General features: G+C 37.8%; 1 protein-coding gene across 12 annotated transcripts in view; it reads right to left on the reverse strand.

The window, feature by feature from the left end:
- The window catches only part of greb1l (GREB1 like retinoic acid receptor coactivator), a 59,056-nt gene that overhangs the window by 24,740 nt on the left and 13,216 nt on the right, over nucleotides 1-21,100 (reverse strand). For 5 of the 12 annotated variants that reach the window (XM_015034471.1, XM_015034426.1, XM_015034494.1 and 2 more), the window contains exons 2-6: nucleotides 6,085-6,196; nucleotides 2,300-2,447; nucleotides 778-969; nucleotides 478-654; nucleotides 160-336 (exon numbers count right to left, since the gene is read on the reverse strand). In XM_015034471.1, coding sequence (XP_014889957.1) covers nucleotides 160-336; nucleotides 478-654; nucleotides 778-969; nucleotides 2,300-2,444 — 691 coding nt within the window. In that variant the 5' untranslated portion in view covers nucleotides 2,445-2,447; nucleotides 6,085-6,196. Of the gene's footprint in view, nucleotides 1-159; nucleotides 337-477; nucleotides 655-777; nucleotides 970-2,299; nucleotides 2,448-2,532; nucleotides 2,552-6,084; nucleotides 6,197-10,190; nucleotides 10,415-21,100 lie in introns of those variants that run through there. The other 7 variants (XM_015034529.1, XM_015034510.1, XM_015034502.1 and 4 more) reach the window with 4 other exon arrangements.

Below are 21,100 nucleotides of genomic sequence, written 5' to 3' on the forward strand. Positions count from 1 at the left end.
AATAAATATTTTAAGTAGAACAGTTCAATTTTATTTTATTTCGGATTTGGCAAAAAAAAATATATTTAACCTACTGAGCTCAAACAACATGTCTAAACATTTATATGCTATACTGTTGCATAAATCCTGCATTCTACAAGTTAACAAGGAGGTGGTTACCTTTCCAGCAGATAAGGGGTCCTTTGCACAGAGCACCCTGTGAATTCTTCACCAGGTAGTATTTTAAGTGCTTCTGCTTCTTGGGTTGGGTGGATAACTTCAGGTTGATGTGATTAGAAAACTCTGTGAAATATCTGAAACCCTTTTCACCACAGCCTACACAGTTTCCTGAAAAACCTGGATGGAAAAGTAAACTTATTTATTTTCTAAACCTATTACCTGAGTTTGGTAGTGCGGTTGTTTGGCCAGCGCTGAGTACTCATTTCACCAAGAGCACTAAAAATGATAATTTGTCTGAGATCATGAGGGCAGACTGACCTAAAAGTGCATTTTTCCCATTCTCGTCGGGCAAAAAGCGGCGGTCCACGGCACACACCAGAATGTGCTCGGGGATGCTGGGAGACTTGGCACCGACTAGCTCGAAGCCTGCTGGGACTTCAATGGGCTCTGCTGCTATGGTGACGAGACGGAGGTCCTTTCCAGCCTGACAAAACCCTGAAGAACGACAACGCTCTTTCAGATGAGGTTCAAATCTGAAGTGGTACCTGTACAACCATCCTGCGTTATGAATTTTCTTAAGAGAATGTTTCGGAAAAGTTATTTTTTCTTAAATTAAACCTGCTGAGATGATACCATCGAGTGTGCAGCAGCCATCAGGAGCAGGAGTTTGCAGGTAGGGAAGTGGAGGGCTGCTGCTGTCGGAGTCATCGTCATCCTCCAGCTCCTCCAGATCATTGGAAGAGTGACTGTTCAGAGGATCCTGACCCTCCTCACCCTGGAGTGGCATGTCAGCTTTTGACTTTACATCTGCTGGAAACATCCCATGTGATTATTGTCACCCGAGCAGTTTTCACATCAAGTCAAACCATTTTCTAACTTCTTTTAATAAATAAATGTAGAAAAATCCTTATTATTCATAGTTCTTGAACAATTACAGCCACGAAGTACAAAGTATAGATGCATTGTTTTTAGTGACTGTGATCCCAGTCACTAAAAATAATCTTAAAGTTGAAGAAAAAAAAAAAAGAGCACAATATTTTCAACATTATTTACAGCCGTGGAGTGTATTTGAATTCATCTCCTCCTACTCTAACACCTCAAAGTGAAATCTAGTCCGACCACAAATCTGGTGGAACAGTGGATAGAAAAGGGTTTTTGTAGACAGATTTGCACGTTAAATAGGAACACATCAAACGCCGAAGAAGATACAGGTTGCAATTTATAAGGTGCATTTGGTACAAATATTCTTTTGTTCCAGGGGCTACCAAATCTTATGGGATTTTGACAAAGCACGGCACATTTTAAAACATCTAGTGGTTATTTAATTTTGTTGAGTGTGGTATTTGTATTGACATATGTGAATTATGCCTTGAATATCATGATTGCTCCTGTGTCCTAAATTTCCCCAAGTGGGAAATAAAGAACTGGGCTGCGCATTATCACGAGGAGCTCCAAAGCAGTAGTGGCAGCCATAAGCTGAGGGGTTTTCTCTGGATGGTGGATGTGAAGATGGATCAGTTTAAATGCAGGACAATCCATGAAAAAAAAAAAAAAAAAAAAACTGCTTGGATTTGGGTTGGAGGGTCTCCTTCCATCAGAACAACAACCTTAGTCAAAGTTCAGAACTAAGTCCCATACAAATGTGTTGGAAGATGTGAAGATATTCACAGAGACTCTCCAGCCACTGTGACTGAGCTTCAGCTGTTTTGCAAAGAAGAAGAACAGGCAAACATGTCAGTCTTGAATTTAGAATAGCTGGTGGAGACGCCGCAGAAGTCTTGCAGCCGTAGCTGCAACAAATTACTGACGGCATCAGGACCGAACATAAAAGTAGGTGAGACTTTACATGACACTACATTTGAACACCATGCATTGTTTTCAATAAACATTCCAATGATGCACGACTTTGTGTTGTTTTATCACTTACTTAAAACATACTATAAAGTTTGTTCTTGAAACATGGTCGAAATGACAAAAATACCTTTATTTGCCTTTTAGGGCAACAATCTTGTCAGTGTGTTTTAATTTAATGACAAAATGACAAAAAAAAACCTCTTCTCCATTTAAAATCTAAATGTGAAAAATCTTTATTAAAGTTAAAAGTCAGATCATGCTTTTCTTTGTCTACAGAGGACTCTACCTGGATATGCCTCCGGCTCCAAGTAGAGTTGTGTAAAGATGGGCTGCGGATCTCCGCTGCTGGAGCGCAGCGACGCTTCGATCGAGTTGTGGAGAGCCTCCTCGAAACGAGCAGACTTCAGCTGCCCCGCGTACGAATTTCCCATTATCTGTGACCATACAGAGAAAAAGGGGGGCAGCAAGGTGAGCAATGTGAAACACTGTTCATCTCAGCTAATGGATTTAGCATCTTACATAATAAGAGAAAGCGTCATAGACGGCAAAGCAACCACAGACCCCTTACTCGATCTTTCTTTCTGCTGAGAAATAGCCCACTATGAGTTGATTTGAGACTTTGTTTACAAGCAAAAGTAAATGCAACTGGATATTTAACCAAAAATGTAATATAACTAGCGGTAATTACACTTCACACATGAAGCTGTAGATGTATTTTATGTTTGTTTTGCTTTGTTGTTCTGCAAAATATTAAAATAACTTCACTTAGCATTTTTATACAACTTATGTTTCAAAAGAATATCCAATTTGTCCTTATTTTTTTCAGTTTATACTACCAATAGCGCTTGGTTTACCAAAGTTCAGTTAGATTCTGCCCATCAAAACAAAATGGTTGAAGCCAGTGGCTTTTTCCGCAATCATTTCTGGTCTTTCTCAGCCTTCTGTCCGCTCGTGTCACTGTGCCTTCAGTGCCCCCACCTGCCCCGCCAACCCCAGTGTGCACTGCGGGACATCTGCCGAGGTCGGGCCTGTGTGGGGCTGTGATTGGCTGGCTCTCTGGTGCCAGGTGGCAGCTGGACAGAGGGTAGAGCATGTGGTCTCAAAATTAAAAAAAAAAAAAAAGAGAGAGCAAAAGGAGGAGACAGAAGAGAGAGAAAGCATAACACATGCAACTAAAACTGAATAATAGCTTTGATCTGGTGGAGTTTTCTTTTCCAACTCTCATATTTTTAGTTTGTCAAAACACATCAGAGCTGTTTCTAACCTACGCAGCCAAACTGTGAGAGATAAAAAGCAGAAGACTAAAATAAAAAGTGGGGGTTGGCTACTTTCCTGACACACACGTTTGACCTGAAATGTCTCTTTCATGTTTGTCCTTGGGCTACATTCGACTGGTGCAGACCAGTGTTGTGGTAAATACTACAAGAGCCAAAAAGAGGAGGTGCAGCTTGGATACTTCAAGGGTATCAGAAAAAAAAAAAAATTCTAATCTTAATATTATTTATTTTTTAATCTTCTCATTAAAGTCTGACAGAGATTCCTCGCAGCTTTTAAATGTCATATAAATGACCTAAACTAGACCAAATTATTTTGTTTAAAAATCAGTTGCGTAAATTAAGTGTTTTTTTTTTTTTTTTTTTGTATGTTGCTCCCTTCAAACTTTAAATGATGTAAAACATATTAATGTACAAATTAAAACCAAGCTTAATTTAAACATGTCAAGTCATTAGTTCTCTTGACACTGAAGTCTTTTAACTGAGCATGGGATTCTTACCCTACAAAACCCTTTGATAAAAATCTGACTTAATGGTTTATTGGCAAAATAAAAACAGAAAAAGGAACTCTTACTCCGATTGCAAACCAAATAATTACTCATATCGTGACGCAAAACCCACTTTCACATTATTTTTTTTCATTCTTTGACCTAAATCTAGGTCTTTGACCTAAATCTAGGTCAAAGACAGAATAGGGGGGTTGAAGTCAATCCACCTACAACATCCCTCATATCCACCTTAGGAGATAAGAACAAACCCATAAATACCATGAACTGTAAGCAGAAAATCAACCTGATCTTACATATGGTAAGTCTGAGAAATATGCTGATCAGGAGAACCCGATGCAGTTAATAACATGTTATCTACATGTTATTAACAAGTGATTTTTTTAAATATACATATATTCAAACTGCTGAATGCATTTAAGTAGCCTGAATGAAGATTTTATTCCCTACAAGTTTTGCACACTGCTCTTGTGAATCCTATGAGTTGCAATAGCAACTTTGGCTCCGCTGTATCAGCTGCGTGGTGTCAAAGCAAACAGGCCCTATGATCTGAAGGGAGTTATTTGTATGCAGGGAAAAAAAGACAAATTGGTTCATAATGAGAAGTTTGTACTTGCATTTTTATGTCAGATACATGTCCTGAATGGGACTAAGTATTTTACAATAAATGGATACTAGATTTAAAATACATTTCCACGTAAACCAAGATAATAACACATTTTAAAACCTTTGTATCACCTATCACTCTTATCAAAGCTACGCTCAGAGTGATGGGTGGTGCTCCTCTAGTTCCCACACTGTGACTGTCTGTATGTTTTGCATCCAGGAAACCGTTTTAAACAGCTAAACTTTTTATTTTTTGTAACCGACAGGAACGTGTTGGAGATTAGTTTGAGCAAATTGATGGACAGTCTGCAGCAACAGGTGGGGGCACGACCAGGACGACATCACTCTCTGCTCCACACACTGGGACATTTTCTGGCTTCTTAATGCAACACTTTAAGATGCAAGAATGCTATATTGAAAGATTTTTTTTGGACATTTGGTTAGCATAACTTTTTAAAACTTGATACACTGTACCATGATGTAATATGTATTTACCGTATTTTCCGTACTATAAAGCGCACCATGCTATCTTTGTCTATCTACCTGATTGAGGAAGGTGACTGCAAAGCGTTAGACAGATTTCCAGAGGGCATTTTAAAACGGCTACTCTCTGTTGATGAAGTTTGTCCTCTTTCCTTTTGTGCATGGTTGAACGTCCACCAATGATGGGCATGTTTGTCATTAACCTGGTGTCACCTGGAGGTGAGCACAGGCTGACCTTTTATCACCTGTTTGACTAAAAACAAATTGTGGCCTTGGCATCAACAGATTGTATGAATTTGACCCAGGGTCACACTGACCGAGTGAGATCTTCACTCTGTGCTGCGTACCACAACTACTTTACATCTTTCTTCATGCGTTTCTCGTGGCTTCTGGCCTTTGCTCAAGTTTTCTCAAACAGAATGGAAAACGGCGTAACATACAGTTACAGTTACATATCGCAAAGCACTAGCAGCAATCATGCTGTTTAGGAAGTAGATGAATTCTGTGTTCCAGAAATGAACGTATTTTGTTATGAAATGAGTGTATCAATACTGGAGCAAAAGCAAAATGCTTTTTTAAATAGACTCCTGAAGTTAGTAAGGAGGTTTTGTCATTCACAATAATAGTAGTACAAGTGGGTCTTTAACAGATGTGTCATATATAACTACAATGGCAGATTGCCTTGTAGTTTACTAGTTCAATAATCCAACGTGACACTTAGAATTAGCTCGATTTCATCATCACTTCACACAAAACACTTCACTCAAACTTTGTGGTTTGCCATTCTTGTATTCTCATTGTGTTCACCAGTAACCTCATGTGGAGGCTTTAGGTGCATGGCCCATACTTTATTCTTGCTGCCACTTACTGATCTGCGGGAGTAAAACCAGTGTTTTGGACAATTTTTGGTGCTTCGATGTGCTTGGAAATATTTCTGGAAACAGTCTTGTGTAAACTCGAGTTTTTCAAACTGACAACCCGTTAAAAAAACAACAACATTCGCCTGTGGATAGCCCCTTTAGGTAAATTAAATTCAATCATGTTTAAAATCTCTGTCTAAATATCATAACATGAAACTAAGTTACTCTTTGTTCTAATAATTCTTAGAATCCCACAGTAGGCTCGTGCCTAGAATTTACACACACAGACACACCAAATTCTGACATTTCAGCATAAACATCATTTAAATAAAGGAAACTTACAATTTCCAACTGTTCCCAAGCGTGAAGGGACTTGTTTACCTCGGCTACATGCTGAATCTCTAATATTCAGCAAAAACCTTCAGCAAAGATGTGTTGTTTCTTAGTGAAACACCTACAAGAGAAAGAACAGAGAAATTTCTGTTTAGGTCACAAAAAACTCAAGGTTTTGTTTTCTCAAAGACAAAATATGCAATTCACTTGTTAGTAATGGCATTTTAAATAAAAAGAAAATAATAACAATGTGCACCTTTCTTTAAGAGTTAAAGAAAGGTGGCAGGATCAGTTCTTGTGGACTGAGATCCTGTGATATTGAAATACCACAATATTTCCCAACACAACTGAAGTTGTCAGCATGTGATTTAATATGGTGAATTAAGTGTACAAACAGTTATGATTACTGGATAATCATAGCTATAATTAACCATAACTATGATTATTCAGTAATCATAGTTGCTGGATATGAAAGTCTATGCCTTTAATGGGTTTTACACTGTTTTCCTGATTCTCAATATTTAGCATAAAATGAAGTACTTGTTGAAGATGCACAATATATGGTGCATACATATATTCACCATATATATGGTGAATATATATTATATTATTTTACATGACAATATAATATTTAGCTAGTTGGACAGAGTCCCCCGGCAGAAGGTGCTTACACAAATACACACAACGTTGCCCAAAATGCTAAAAGACACAAAGAGACGCAAGCACTGCTGAGGATGAGAGAGAAAAAAAACCATATCATAATTAATCCCAATTAATTCCATAATTCATAATTAATTCCACCATGACAACATTTATGAATAAAATCTATATCAACAGATTTTCTAATACTGTTCACCCCTACTTGTGTTGACAGAGTTGGCTAAACTACAAGAAGTTGTTAGCCACTAAGGTTACTAGAGTTTGAATCTGTTTACAAATTCCTATTAATCCTAAATTAACTCTTATTCAAATTCTAAAATATTGTAACCGATCAAACTTGAACAGGAAATAACTCATTAACTGAGATTATTTCATAATGAACCTATATTATACGTTTGGTATGTTTTCAACATTAAGATCACCTCGCAATTAGACAAAGATGAAAACTGCAATATATGGACTGAAACATGTGGTATGGGTAGTTTTTCATCAGACGTAGCGAAAAAAAAAAAAAAAAAGCAAAACTGAAATGGTTCCCAAGTGATGAGTCAGGTTGAGCAGAGTTTTCCAGATGTATGGTGGTTAAAATTATGCAGAGCTGCCCTTCCCCTACATGTTGCTAAACAAGTTGGTTGAAAAAACACAAACATGCCTACTTCAACAAAGTTGCAAAGTATATGGTCAGTCAGTGTTCCTCATCAGTCCTACTTAATCTGATTTCACAGATTAAGTAAAGACTTGGAATCTTTACTTAATCTGTGAAATCAGTGCATCTTCACCTAAGGTTATTCATCATAAATTATACCCAATCATGATTCTAATTTAATACAGAGAATGATTTTGAGATACTAACGTATCATTACACATTTATTCAAAGAGACATTATCAACAAGATAGTGCCTTTATCAGTACATAAAATACAAGAAAACGCAGCACTCACCTCTAACTTTGCTGAATTGAAGAAACATGTTTGGCATCAACATAATAGAATATATTTAATTTTAAATAATCTAGTTGTGAACAACTATTGTGTCTATCATTTGTTGCACCAAAAAAAAAAAAAAAAAGCATGCTTTGTATTATGTGATGCTGTAAGTTCATAATACATGACCACTCATTGCCAGATTGACAGATTTCTAGATGCCCGCAGAATATCGTCACAATGCTACAGCTAGCATCCGATTCAGGACTTCCAACTGTTGTCTAGTTCAGATTTTAAAAAGCTTGGAGCCATCAAACTTAAATTGGATAAATATTTTACACGCAAAAGAAAATGCTGCTGCAAATTTGAAGAAACTCATACTCTTCTGCAGCTCTACTTGATTAAAAATGTGTAACAAAAATCCTACCTAATTAGCTTAGTTAATACGCATGGCAAATAAAGAGTGTTTCTGTAATGTGAAAAGTCACAGTAAGTTGTGCTCTCTGTAGTTTGATACTGCAGGTCCCAGCAGTCCAAAGAGCATGTTCACTGATTAAAATGAATGGAAGCACTTATGGCCACTCAAACATTAAGAGCAGCCCGAACCATGACACATGTATGCCCTACTACAAGGCTCCAAAAATGCGTTACGTGATACCACCACAGCCTCGGGGTCTATTTTCATTAAACACACTCGGGTGTTTTAGTTTGTTGCAGCACTCTCGACGCACAGTCACTGCTTTCTGGATGGATTCAATAACTGCTTTGACCCTTAGACGAGGTATTGTCTAGCTGCTCAGGCTCTGATATGCCCTGATACAACAGAAGCAAAGTTCTCTCCAAAAACACTGACTGTCCCAATCTAGCCAACCATCACCTCTGACCAGGGCGCAGTTCTGATAGAGGGCAGCTGGGTCTTGGGGTCCAAGTCCTTCAAACAGCAAGTGTACACAAGCTGGCTCAACTTGCATTAACTGACCACACCGCAGCTCGTTTTGTGAATGATTAGCCAGCTTGACAGGGTAAAGAGTTAAAAACGTCAATGTGTCAGAAGGAAGCGTGCACTGCTTTAGCTTTCAGACATCTGACTCAAAAACAAAGATCTATGGACAAAATACATTAGCTTGTAATGTAAAATGTTCTTTCCACTGCTGAGTGCTCCCACTAATGAACCTCTGTCAAAACTCTCACACTGAGCTAAGTACCCAGAGTCGAGAAATATTTAGATGCTTATCTGGTTGCGCAGGCTTGACGTCAGAATAGCGGACGCAGACAGATCTGGACACGAAAGAACCGTAAATCCAGCCGGCAGCATAACTCCAAGGTGCTTTTATGTGTCCTGTTTTTCGAGTAATGAGGCTGGAGGGAAATGTTGATGTGCTGGTTCCCAAAAGAGGAAATGAGTAAAAATCCAAAAAGGATTCAGTTTAATGACAATAATCAGTGTGTTGGATTCAGACACACCTCCTATTGTCAATCTGTTAGGTTTAATGTTTAGAAGCAGAATTTTTTCATTAAAATCCCAAAGGTGACAATAACAACAACAAAAACATAATTATTTCTTAAATTTACAAGACTCCAGCAACATCTACGCTATCTGTCACATTGATTTACTTTGGTTGTCAAAAAGAACAAAACATTCCCAAAAGTGATTAATTTACTTGGATCTGCAGAAGGTTTTAAAAGCTTTAGGCTTAATGCTAAAAAAGAAAATCTCTCGAATGCAAATATTTAGCTATTTATTTTATGTAAAGTCATTTTAAAATTGTGTATTTTGAGCAAGAATTACCATAATCTTTTAACTTTTTTTAATGGAAAAGAAATCAAATAATTAAAAAAAAAAACTATCTATGTTTGGGCAGCTGACTTCCGACTCTGTTTTCTCTTTCTCTTCAGTCGGTCTTTTGTTTCCTTCTAAAGAGCTTAATTACATCACAATGTTTACAATAGAGCCGGGATTAATCTTACCTCCCTACCTTACATTCAAATTGAGCAGAGGCTTTTCACAAAAGTCAAATTGAAGGAAACTACAAATGGTGTTTTACATTTTATATCCAGATAAGCCAAAGAAAATGTAGAAAGACTGCATACAGTTAAACTTGACACCAAGCTATTGTTTCATGTTTGTTAACTAAATAATCAGAGAAGTGAAAAGGGCTTGATTAAAACTGTTTTAGACCTTTTTACCTTCATCGTGGAATAAAAATACATAAAATGTCATTTCAATACATAAAACGTTATTGAAATGGATTAGAAAATTATCTAATCCATTCACACCACATTGCTGTGCCTTAACATTAAAATAAATAGCAATAGCTCTTATGTGAGAAAGACCTTAGCACCCTTTTAACATTAGAAAAGACTCTATCCATCAGACATGAGAGAAAAGGGGGATGGGGTTAAGCAATGAGGAGAAAAAAAAAGGACTAACATCACTCCATGTTGTCTAAATGAGGTGCTAAAAGCCCATATCATTAATGCTGTATGAGGGCCACATGTGGCACACATCCAAATTAAACAGCCTCTCCTGTACCTTCCATGACTCCTCAGTTACTTGATGACCCCTTAAAATCCAAATCCAGAGCAGAAAATCCACAAATTTGCAGGCAGCTCTTCAAATGAAGCCCATAATACAGTAAATCCTTTATTTTTTGGGGGGAAGAGTTTATCCAAGCAGCAATCGTATGGGAGTTCAGTCCTTCCCCGCAGAGAGCTTCGTCATGATTCCACACAGAAAGGATTGGGAATCCCTCAGTGGAGCAGAAGCCCTCCTTCTCTCTCTGCCTCTCTATCTCACTCACATGCAAACAAACACGAATCGACACAGACCCCTCCCCCTAGTCCCCTGTGCACTCCTCTGTCCTGTGCCATTTGCCAAGCAGGAGGGAATCCACTGGGGGCTCATTCATCTTGGCTCTGCTGGCCCCCCGCAGTGACAGATGCTATTGGGGGCCTAAAGAGCTAAGATTGGTGCGTGTGTGTGTGTGTGTGTGTGTGTGTGGGGAACAAAGACATAGTCTCTCATCTGCCTGCTGCAACACAGCTCTGCCACGCGTGACCCCCGGTGCATCAAGACATCCTCCATGAGCATCCTGGAAGTTTTCATTTTCAAGAAGTCAGGGGCAAAGGGTTATGCTGGAAGTCGGGGGTTGGTGGTAGTTCCTTAAATCTTTTCTCACGCTCAAGCTCAGCTCTAGCTGCCACACCCAACATTTTATTGGGGGCCAATTTAGCGACGGGACCAAGAGGGGGTGGGGGGTGGAGGGGGGAATCCATCTCCAGCAAAGTAGGGACAGGAATGTTGGGTCAGTTTGAGCATTTTGTCTCCACAGCCTTACCCAGGATTGACCCCACACACCAGGCTTTTTTACTCCTGCTATAAATACCAGGGGCTCATCCAGTCAAAATAAATAAACAGAAACGTGCCACAAATCAACAGCTGCTGGGGATTATACATCATTTGTGATCGTTGATAGCACCTTATCATGATGCCGCAAACTGGGGAAGGAACCGATCTCTGGAACCGGAGATTTACCCAAACACATCTTCCTGTACGAAATCAGAAATTTAGATTAAATTTAACGCAACTCAAAAAGGCATTTCTCAGTCTGAGATTCAGTCTGTATGACAATCTTGAGTAAAAATAGTAGTCTATTTTTTAAAACAATAGTCTATAACATGGTCTAATTGCCTTGATTTTAAAGTAATAGATCATTGATTTTTTTAAGTATACTAATATTATCTATAAGATTTAGATATTTTTATTTTGATACATTTATTAAAGCAAAGACCTAAAATAAATATTCACAAATTTTTTATAATTTCAGTAATGTATTATAAAAATACATTACTTAAATAAAAGAAGCAAATGTCTTTTATTTAAAATATCAATAAAAGGCTGCTGTTTAACAGACATGCCACTTGCAGCTTCTTAAATACTGTTTCAAAACTAAGACTGTGTTTGCATTTGTGTCCTGAAATATTTATATATTATATAATATATTATATATTTATATAGTAACAGGTCGATTTGCCTCTATTGCAAACTAAGGCAACATGTAGGAGCCCTTTATCAGTCGTCTAACTGATGGTACAATAAGTGGGGTAGGGACACTTATGTTACTATCTACTCTATAAAGATAAACAGCAAATCTGAAAATCTGAATCTGAATTCTGAAAAAGACTTCAATCTGTAGGAATGGTATGTTATAACTTTTCAAGATCTTGCTATACTTATTGCAAACCATCCCATATAAACTACATGTTTTCATAACTTCCCCCTTACGATATTACGTTGTAATAGGCTAACCTGTAAGAGAAGATAGTCTTCCTGAAAACTCATTAGGGTCAGAAAATGTCAGCAAGAATTTGTCAGGTAAACATAAGGTCTGAGCAAACTCACATCGACTGCATGGAAGGAATTCCAGGTCACAGAAATGCTTTTACATCAAAAGACTTGGCTTAAATTTACAGCTTTTTTTTTATTTATTCTTATCTTACATGAGAAACCTGTTTTAATAAGGAATTGAATCATTTTTTATAACTAGGTGAAACAGTCTTGACTGTACAAACTTTAATTGTCAAACAACTTTGAAGACATTTTTTAAATTCTTCACTTTGAGCTCAGGAGTTTCTACACTCTGCGAGGGATGTTCCAGTTCATTACCACAGACACGGTCAACAGTTGTTTTAACCAAGTTGTGCGCAACTCTTCTCACCTTCGTTCCAATGGTTATATAGTGGCACTCTGAGTGTGAGGGCTGCTGTAAACAACAACATCAGCCAATCGGGGCCTTCATTAGTCTTTGCAGAGCTTTCATGCACTCGTTTTCTCAAATCTACCAGACTTTCTTCAACCCCTGGATTTAGTTTATCTGTGAGTTTTATATGCCTGCTGCTGATTTAGACCAACTTCTGTGAGATCTCCAGGAGTTTATTTGGGGATTAATTTATCTGTAACTATAAAGACGAAATCTTTACACCTATTATTCTTACAGCAGCAAGTTCAACCAGGGGAAAAGAGCTGTCAGAGTCATTTATCTGCAAGCCCCTGACTTTAACGTGGCCCGTCTTAAGCATCCTATTGAAAATGGAGATAATGAGTAAGCCCGGCATTTTCTCTGTCCACAAAGACTCTGTGCGAAAAGAAACAAAAGAGTGTAGATTGAAAACTTTCCCGCCCCTAAGCTCATCCCTCACCACAGAACTGAGCACCAAAGAGGACAAAGGGGAAGTTCCCCTGCCAGTGCCACCAAAGGAAAGACAAGTGGAGTCACCAAAAGTAGACTCTGGGAAAGAAAAGTAGGGTTAGGGGTTTTAGATTTTTAAAAAAGGGGAGACTGGAAAAGAGTTCTCCCAGCAGGAATTCCTGGAGTAGATGTGGCTAGAAAAGAAACATTTTGTATGGATGTAAAAAGATCTTGTAGTATGAGATGCTCCAAAGTAGAAATTGTTGGTCAAATTGCAATACAATTGCTGTTAGCTGGAGATTTTAACTGGTGAAGTAGTTGTAAGAGACTAATTAAGTGCCCTGGACATGAAGCTGTGTGCCATAAAGTTGACACCTTGTTGTCCACGATTAAAATTCAACTTGTGTAGAAGTAAAAAAGGAATATCATTATTCCTTTTTTTGCATATTTGGTACAATCTGAAAAAAGGAAGTCGTTCCTACCACTAATAAAAGCCGACTTTTATTAGCAAAGTCGGCTAATAAAACTGGCAGACGACACATGGACACTGGAAAGGACATCCCCGCTTTTAAATAGTTTACTTAGCAGAATTTGTATGCTTATTTGGATAGATAAATGGATTAAAAAAAAGAATTATTCGAAAGCATGGTGAGAATACTTTGAGCGGCTAATGATTAACCAGTGACAACAGTTAAGACACCATGGGGTTCACAAATAAAAAGACTAGTGAACAGACTTTAACCATAATTAGTGTAGAGTTTTCTGGCATAGGTATGACAAGTCAGTATATTGTATTATTTTGTCTGACTCTAATTTTATCCTTTTGTGATTTTGATTGCCTCATATGGTACTTTATGACATTGCCGTCTGTGGGAAATGTCTGTACTAACCCTGTACCAATTTGTGCCTCTGTTGACAACATAAAGTTTGGACTTTTTTTTCTACTCATACTTTACAACAAGAACATTTGATACATGTCTCCTATAAACAAACTATCAAAAGGATTTCACAAAGAAGTATCTTAGGTTGATATTGGGTGATAATCTCTCATGTTTCACAAAATTCAACAGTTGTAAACAGGAATCAGAACTACAATAAATAATAACAGACCGGATACAACGTTTTCTAATAATAATGTACAATAAAACAAAGTTACTTGTGAAATTTGATCAATACAGCGTCATAAATACTTGACAAAACATAAACTTCGACACCATGCTTTTATGACATGGGTACAAAATGAGTTGTTTAGAGATATCAAAGAGATAAAAGACGGAAAAAATGGCAACGAGTGGGTGCAGAAGCCGAGCAGAAATTGGTGAAGAGGGGAAATGACCTGGAGTAATCTCGCAACACCAACAGACAAAAAAAAAAACATAACAAAACTAATAAACAAACAACACAATACAGCTATCCTGTGAAAATTCTCGTGGCAGAATTCGCTTTTCTACCAGAGAACAGTGGGCCATGTAACGCTGTAGGTGTGAGGACTCTCGCTTCCGTTTACTATCCGTGTGGTTGCTCTAATTTCCTTATAAAAGCCCAGAAAAAAAAAAAAAATCTTCCAAAACCTCCTCCTCCTCTTTGCTCCTCAGGACTACCTGCTGGGCCCTGAAGTGCAAATTGCTGCTAGTGAGGATAGCAGATGAGTAAGGTCATTCATGGCTTTCCAGTGAGCCAAACAAACAAAGGCAAACATTCCAGCTGAATGCCATTGCTGAAGTCGGCAGCAACACAGAGAAAAAGAGAGACAGTGCAGGGCAGGGCTCAGTGAAAATAATGGCTTCAGGGTACGTGTGCGTGTGTGTGTCTTTGTGGGCATGTGCTCGCACGTGCACTTCTGTGCCTGTGAGTTCTGGGGGAGGTAGGGGGGGATTATCTGTGGAACTATAAAGTGGGGTGAAACAAGGTTTAAAGCCTGATGTGACCAGAGGGAACGGGGGTAGGGCCTTTGGGCCTGAGCTGGGGTGGACAAAAGGAGCATTTGGGCAGATGAAGAAGTCATCATCATTAAGCCACTGGAGGTTTACTGTCCAGTTATAAAGCTCATTTTAAAATTAGGGGAAAGGAGGACTGTGTGTGTGTGCGTGTGCGTGTGTGTGTGCATGTGTATGAAAGGACAGAGGAACTGGTGATGCCTTGGAGAACGGTCTAGTAACTTGCTGTGGAACATAGAGGAGCTAATTCATTAAGGGACAAGAAGGCTTTACGTTACCACCGGGTTGATTGGAGTGGTGACCTTGCCACACACTGCGGCCTAGAGGATGAGTTTAAGGGCAAGGTATTTAACCTTAAACTAAATCTCAGCTGCAGACAAAGGCCAGCATCATTTCATGGTAAATGCCTATCAAACAGAGAAGTGATGCAGCACAAATGGAAAACAAGCTTAGTTAAAAGACGCCAATTCAGAACTGCTTTGTGCAGCTGATTTTTTTTTTTTTTTCCTTAGAGGAAAGTCTTACATAAAGGACCTTTAGAATGTGGGTCGAAGGATATTATCAGGCGTGCAACTGAAAGTATAACTACTGGTCAATTCATTGATTAATGACTCAATATGGAATCTGTAAAGGACTGATTAAAAAAGTTTCAACAATTTAAAGATTTCAGCATCTTATTTGGAGACCGAGTTGAAAGTGTTTATGCTTTGCTCTGTTCATCTAAACGAAGTTTCTCTGTCTTATTTATATTACACGATAAATACCCAACTCGTAAAACAAACAGTAAAATGTGTTTATTCAGCTATCTGCTGCACAACATCCTGAACATCTGGCTGCCTTTTGAGTCAGCATCTGTTCTTCTGTTCGTTTTGTTACTTTAGTTACTCCAGTATATAAAATTCGAATTTGATAATTCTAGCTTGTGTTTATCCCTCTTCTTTCAATTCAGACATGTATTTCTTAAAAATGTGCAATTTGTTTCATACCTTTTAAATGACATTGTTTTGCTCTGTTTGCACTAACCCATGTGGAACCTATTTCATCCAGATGTTTGTTCCTGATGGGAAACAAGATAAACATTTCTCAAAAGACAGTGAAAAAAATATATAAATAAGTATATAGTAAGTGTTGTAAAAACTTATTTTTATTTGTTGGAATTTTTTTATCATCCATATGCTCAATAATCAATGCAAAAATCTTTACAGGCATTACAATAATTTAAACCTTTCTTATAACTAACTGCTGACCGGCTTGTTGAATGTTTCCACTGGTATTTTTGACAATAAATCTTTGGCGATGATCTCCAAGTCTTTGAGGTTGAAAGGTCCCTTACCATCGCCATAATCTTTAGTTGCCACCACAGACTCAAAGAAGAAGCACAATAATTTAAGAAACTACTTAGAAGAAGAAAAAAAATACTTATTTGAGACCTGTGCATATTCTACTACACATTTAGTGTTTTTCTTTTTAAAATATATTTGTAGCTATATAAATGTGTCAAATTTAAAAGAATGTGCAGCAGAAAGTCCACATTAAACTCTAAAAATATTCAACATTAAAATGCATAAAGCCTATGAAAAATGCCAGTTATAGTTCAACATTCAACTGGGAAATTTGGTTCCATGTATCTTAACCCTAATCGGAAAAAAAAAAAAAAAAAGGAATGAAAGTGAAGGACAAGTGACAGTTTACAATGCTATTCATGACTGTGCAACAAAAGGCCTGCCAGTGAACCCAATCTGCATTTTACAGCAGCACCGGGTTGAACGCCAGTTCACCAAATTTGCAACAACAGGGGAGAGAAACAGTACCCTAATACATTTATGGACTTATTCAGGGAATAATTGAAGTGGACCACAGTGAATTCTACATCATACAGTAAAGCTGTCACTGGAGGTGGTCAAATATCGGTCAATGCTGAAGGATAGGAAAGGTCAAAGAGAGAAGAATAAGCGCTTTTAATGTTAATGTTAAGGCATTGAAGCATTGTGTCCTTGTTCTGGCGAATCATTCACTGTTTTGTGTCACAATACATTAACTATTAAAATACATATAAATCACGCATCCATTCTTAATCCTTCTCTGAATTATACCTTAGTCCTCCTCCACCATCATCACAGATGCTTCTTCCAACATCTGGTCAACACTTAATGGCTCATCCTGAAGCAGATCTTTGATGAGGGTTGACCAGGCCATGTTCCGGCAATAAATGCTTGTTTAGACAGCCCTGTTTGTTATGGGAGGTAAAAGGAGAGCCATGGATCACGCTGAAAGGGCCAACACTATCACAACATTTGCTCTTATCAGATGACAAACTGAGTAAAAGGGGGTCAGATTCCCAGTTCCAGAAGCTGGCCTGGGCTGCAGTCGTCTCTCTGTCCACATCACAGGACGTGCGATTAACACATTACTACAAAGAAAATTTTAAAAATTTCACTCGTTCTCTTAAGTAAAAGTGACAACCCTCCAGCCATCATTAAGGATCAATGTTTAGATGCTGTTTTTTTTTTGTTTTTTTTTTAGGAACAAAATTATTTACATTTTTAACCACATCTTGCTGCATTCATTCTCTTCTTAATGTAGTTTCAGTACTCTAAAATGTATTTAAATTAACTAGGTAACAAATCATTCAACCATTATGATTGGTATTAGAAGAAAGTTGTTTATGTATATTCATTAAATACATGGAGTTTTACTAAAACATAAAACAATTATGTGATGCATTGAAGTGATTTGTTAGCCAACAGAGGAAATGCATATTTGGTACAATCTGAAATCTGTTTTTTATATTTTCCTTGTGATATAGTTGCTGAAAAATACTCCAAGATGGCCATTTGTCATGCGCAGTTGGTTTCAGCATATGCCCTAAATTGTGTCTAAAATTGTGCACTTACTCTATGCCCAGTTCCTAGTATAAAGCTGGATAAAAGTTTAAAGCAGTTGTTGTTATAAAACAACAACTTGTTTGCCATCTTTAACATGTTCAATAGTCTTTATAAGAGTATAACAGAGGACGTGCTGGGTTAATCAGAAACCCGCACAATGCATGGAATCACAGCAGTCAAAGCAATATCAATGTATGGAGCATCACAACTGCCCACTAAAAATTGAAAGCAATATTTAGTGAGTCATAATATTTCAGGTCCATGTGTCCCTTGACATCTTTAACTACTTTCTGAATTTTAGTTTAGTCTGACTTTTAACTTTAACTAAATTGTACACATTTGTACATTTTTTTCTTTGTTTTTCTTCTTTCAGTTATTCATATGGCTTTTAAACTAATAGAAAAAAAATATGTGTCACTTTGGCATTGATTTGTGCCACTGACAAAAAAGTTTTTGATCAAACTGTTATTGCAGTTTGAGTTTTGTTTTAAAATTGTATTTATTTATTCCCATGTGTTGAAACCCCTTCAAAATGATTATTTTACCAACAATTTTGAATGATTGAAAACCGCTTTCCACAAGTCGTGAAAAGATAGAATAAACACTATTGCTGCCTTTTAATACTTCCAGGGTCAGAAAAAAACCCTAGAAAACATTAATGTCTTCACAAATGAGAAATACAACAAACAGAACTTTTCTTTTAAAGGATTCTTTCACAGCTAAAACTGGCATTTTAATGCTAAAGGTAATTTCTTAAACAGTTAAGAATGAAGAAATTCATAATAAATAACTTATACATGATCAGGGCTGCAATTAGTTATGGCATTTTATCAAAAAAAGAGATTTTTATGTGCTTCACCATTTTTTTGTGCAGAAGCTCATAAAATAAAAGAACCCCAGAGATCACAGATTTAGGGCCAGTACTAATGTTAAAGCCGAATAAATATATACCGTGTCTGACTAATTATAAAAGTAACTTCTTACGCCAGACAACCCCATACTTTTTCAGATTTAATTTTCCAGAGTTCCTATTCCACCATTAAATATAAATTGTGCAAGTTTACTAAGAATTTATGGCAAACATTTCCACAGCAGATGGGTTTTAAATATTTAATCTGCAATAAACAAGAAACTAGAAGGAAGGAAGGATTGAAGAAACTAAAGACTCAAGTTGTGAACGAAAGTACAGATGCTAAAAAGAAAAGATGGTAGGAACAAGGAGAGAGGAAACTAAGACAGAAGGACACAAAGACGCATGGATGGAGGACAGGGAATGAAGAGGAAGGGAGCCAAGGACACAAGAAGGACACGGGGGGAGGGGGGGAGGAAATAAGTCTAGAAAGGTAAGAATGAAGGATACAAGAGTGCGATGTAGAAGTTAGAGATCAAGAAAGCAAGGACAGAGATAGCAAAAGAAGGACAGACATTATGAACGACAAAATGGTGTAGGGTTAGGATGGAGCACACATTGAAGGAAATGACAACCTACAGCCATAAAAAATACAGGAAGGAAGAAAACAAGGTCTGAACCATAATATAATTTTATATGATTGTCTCAACTGGCTCCACTTAGTTTTAAATGTTTCCCTTCCTGACACATTAACCTAATGTTTGCCACACAGGAGCATCGAGCGCTCCTGGAGAGGACATAAGAAAGAGCTTTGTTGTCTTCATCAGGCGTCCAGAGAGAGATCCACTTTACACAATGGAGCTGCTCCTCTCTTTTCCTCTCTGTAAAAGGTCTCAGGCACCTTGAATCCATTTGAGTGACAGCGTGACAAAGAGACTTCTTAATGTCCCGACGACGAAGCCTCCTCCTCTTTCCCTCCAAACTTCCTTACGGGGCGATCAGCTGTGTCCATCGTGCCCCCTCTTCCTGACCCCCAGGCGGCACTGCTTCATCAGCAGCACCCCTTCCCCCGTTGTCTCCCCCTCTGTCTCTCGCCACCCTCCAGATTAATAAGCACAGGGTTGCCCGCGGTGACGGAGCTCACACTTAAATCCCATCAGCCCTCCTTACAGCAGCAACCGGCCTTTTTGTCCTTATGGGACAAAGAAAGCAGAGTCACCCTTTGTTTGAGACTTGACCCCCACACACAAATCTTGCTGATGGAAAAAGGTGACAGTAAAAAACCTCCTTAGGCCTTCATTCAGAAACTATACCTTAAAAAGATTTAAAAAAAAAAAAAAAAAAACTTGGGCAGAAATTACAGCAAAGGCCAATCAAATAGAATAAGCAAAAATAAAAATAAATAAATTAATTAATTAATTAGAATTCATTTTCAGATAGACAAAAATTAAGTAGCATTTGGATCCAAAAATTTCCCAAACACCTTATCATGTCTTTAAACTGAACAGACACAATGAAGTTTGTCATCCATGGTGCCATGTTCCAAAGACTGTAACTCACAGTGAGTGGCCCAGTCAAAACCACTTTATTAACTGTCACGAGTTAATAAATTCAAAGCCACTGCAGAATCATTCACTATACATGAATCAGGTAAATGTTGTTTTTTCTTTTCCCACTTCAGACAAGATGTTAAGAGCTTAACATTTATCCACAGTAAAAAGACTTTCCCAGAAGGTTTCCTGTACCATCAGTTGCTCCAACAGTAATGCTCAGTGCTATGTGTCAAACTTTTAATGGATAAATCTTGTTTTATTCAATCTTACTATAATAATATTTGTTATGAGAAAATTAAAAACAAAAATAATAATAACAACATACTATCACCTATCCTTTCACAAAGATCCACAAGAAAAATGAGCGATTTCTCAAAAAAAAAAAAAAAAAAAAAAAACCCTCAAAAATAGAGACACACTAATCAGACATTTTTCTGGAGACTGCCAAATCAAGGAAAACAAACATGTGCTCCAGGGCCCACAATAGTGGTAGTTGTTTTGGACATTCTGCTGTGTCCACTTGGAGATGTTTTAGCTTTTGATCCCACAGCTTTGTGGGACAACTTGTCAAAATGTACAACCTCAGTCAAACTGCAGGACAGAGCTGAGAGATTTCATTGGATTAGCTCAATGTCCTTACAATATATTAACCAAAGGCCCCTCACAGTTGGTCAAAATATGCCCAGCCTAGGGCTGGCCCAGTACTGAGGCGTACTGGGCGTCTCCTCAGTACACTAGATGGTCAGTCCACTACTTGGAAAAAGCCGCCTGTACGCAATACCTCCAAAACAATTTGTAAAAACATGCAGGCTCACGAACAGTGTCCTAATTTTTTTTCCTGACTCTGTGTTCCAAATAGGCTTTTTAAAAAAATCTGAAGTGGGTTGCATGACATCCTTTCAAAAGCTGCTCCTCAATTGTTAATAGACACAAGGTTTCCTGTTTGCTTTCTGTTATCAGATTTTCACGTTGCTCTTGTATTTGCTGCAGTACTTGAGCTGCCAATGTTAACACAGTGGGAGCATGGAA

Source organism: Poecilia latipinna, unplaced genomic scaffold (assembly GCF_001443285.1).
Source record: "Poecilia latipinna isolate Pla-1442-1.1 unplaced genomic scaffold, P_latipinna-1.0 Scaffold18, whole genome shotgun sequence".
Lineage (NCBI taxonomy): Eukaryota > Metazoa > Chordata > Actinopteri > Cyprinodontiformes > Poeciliidae > Poecilia > Poecilia latipinna.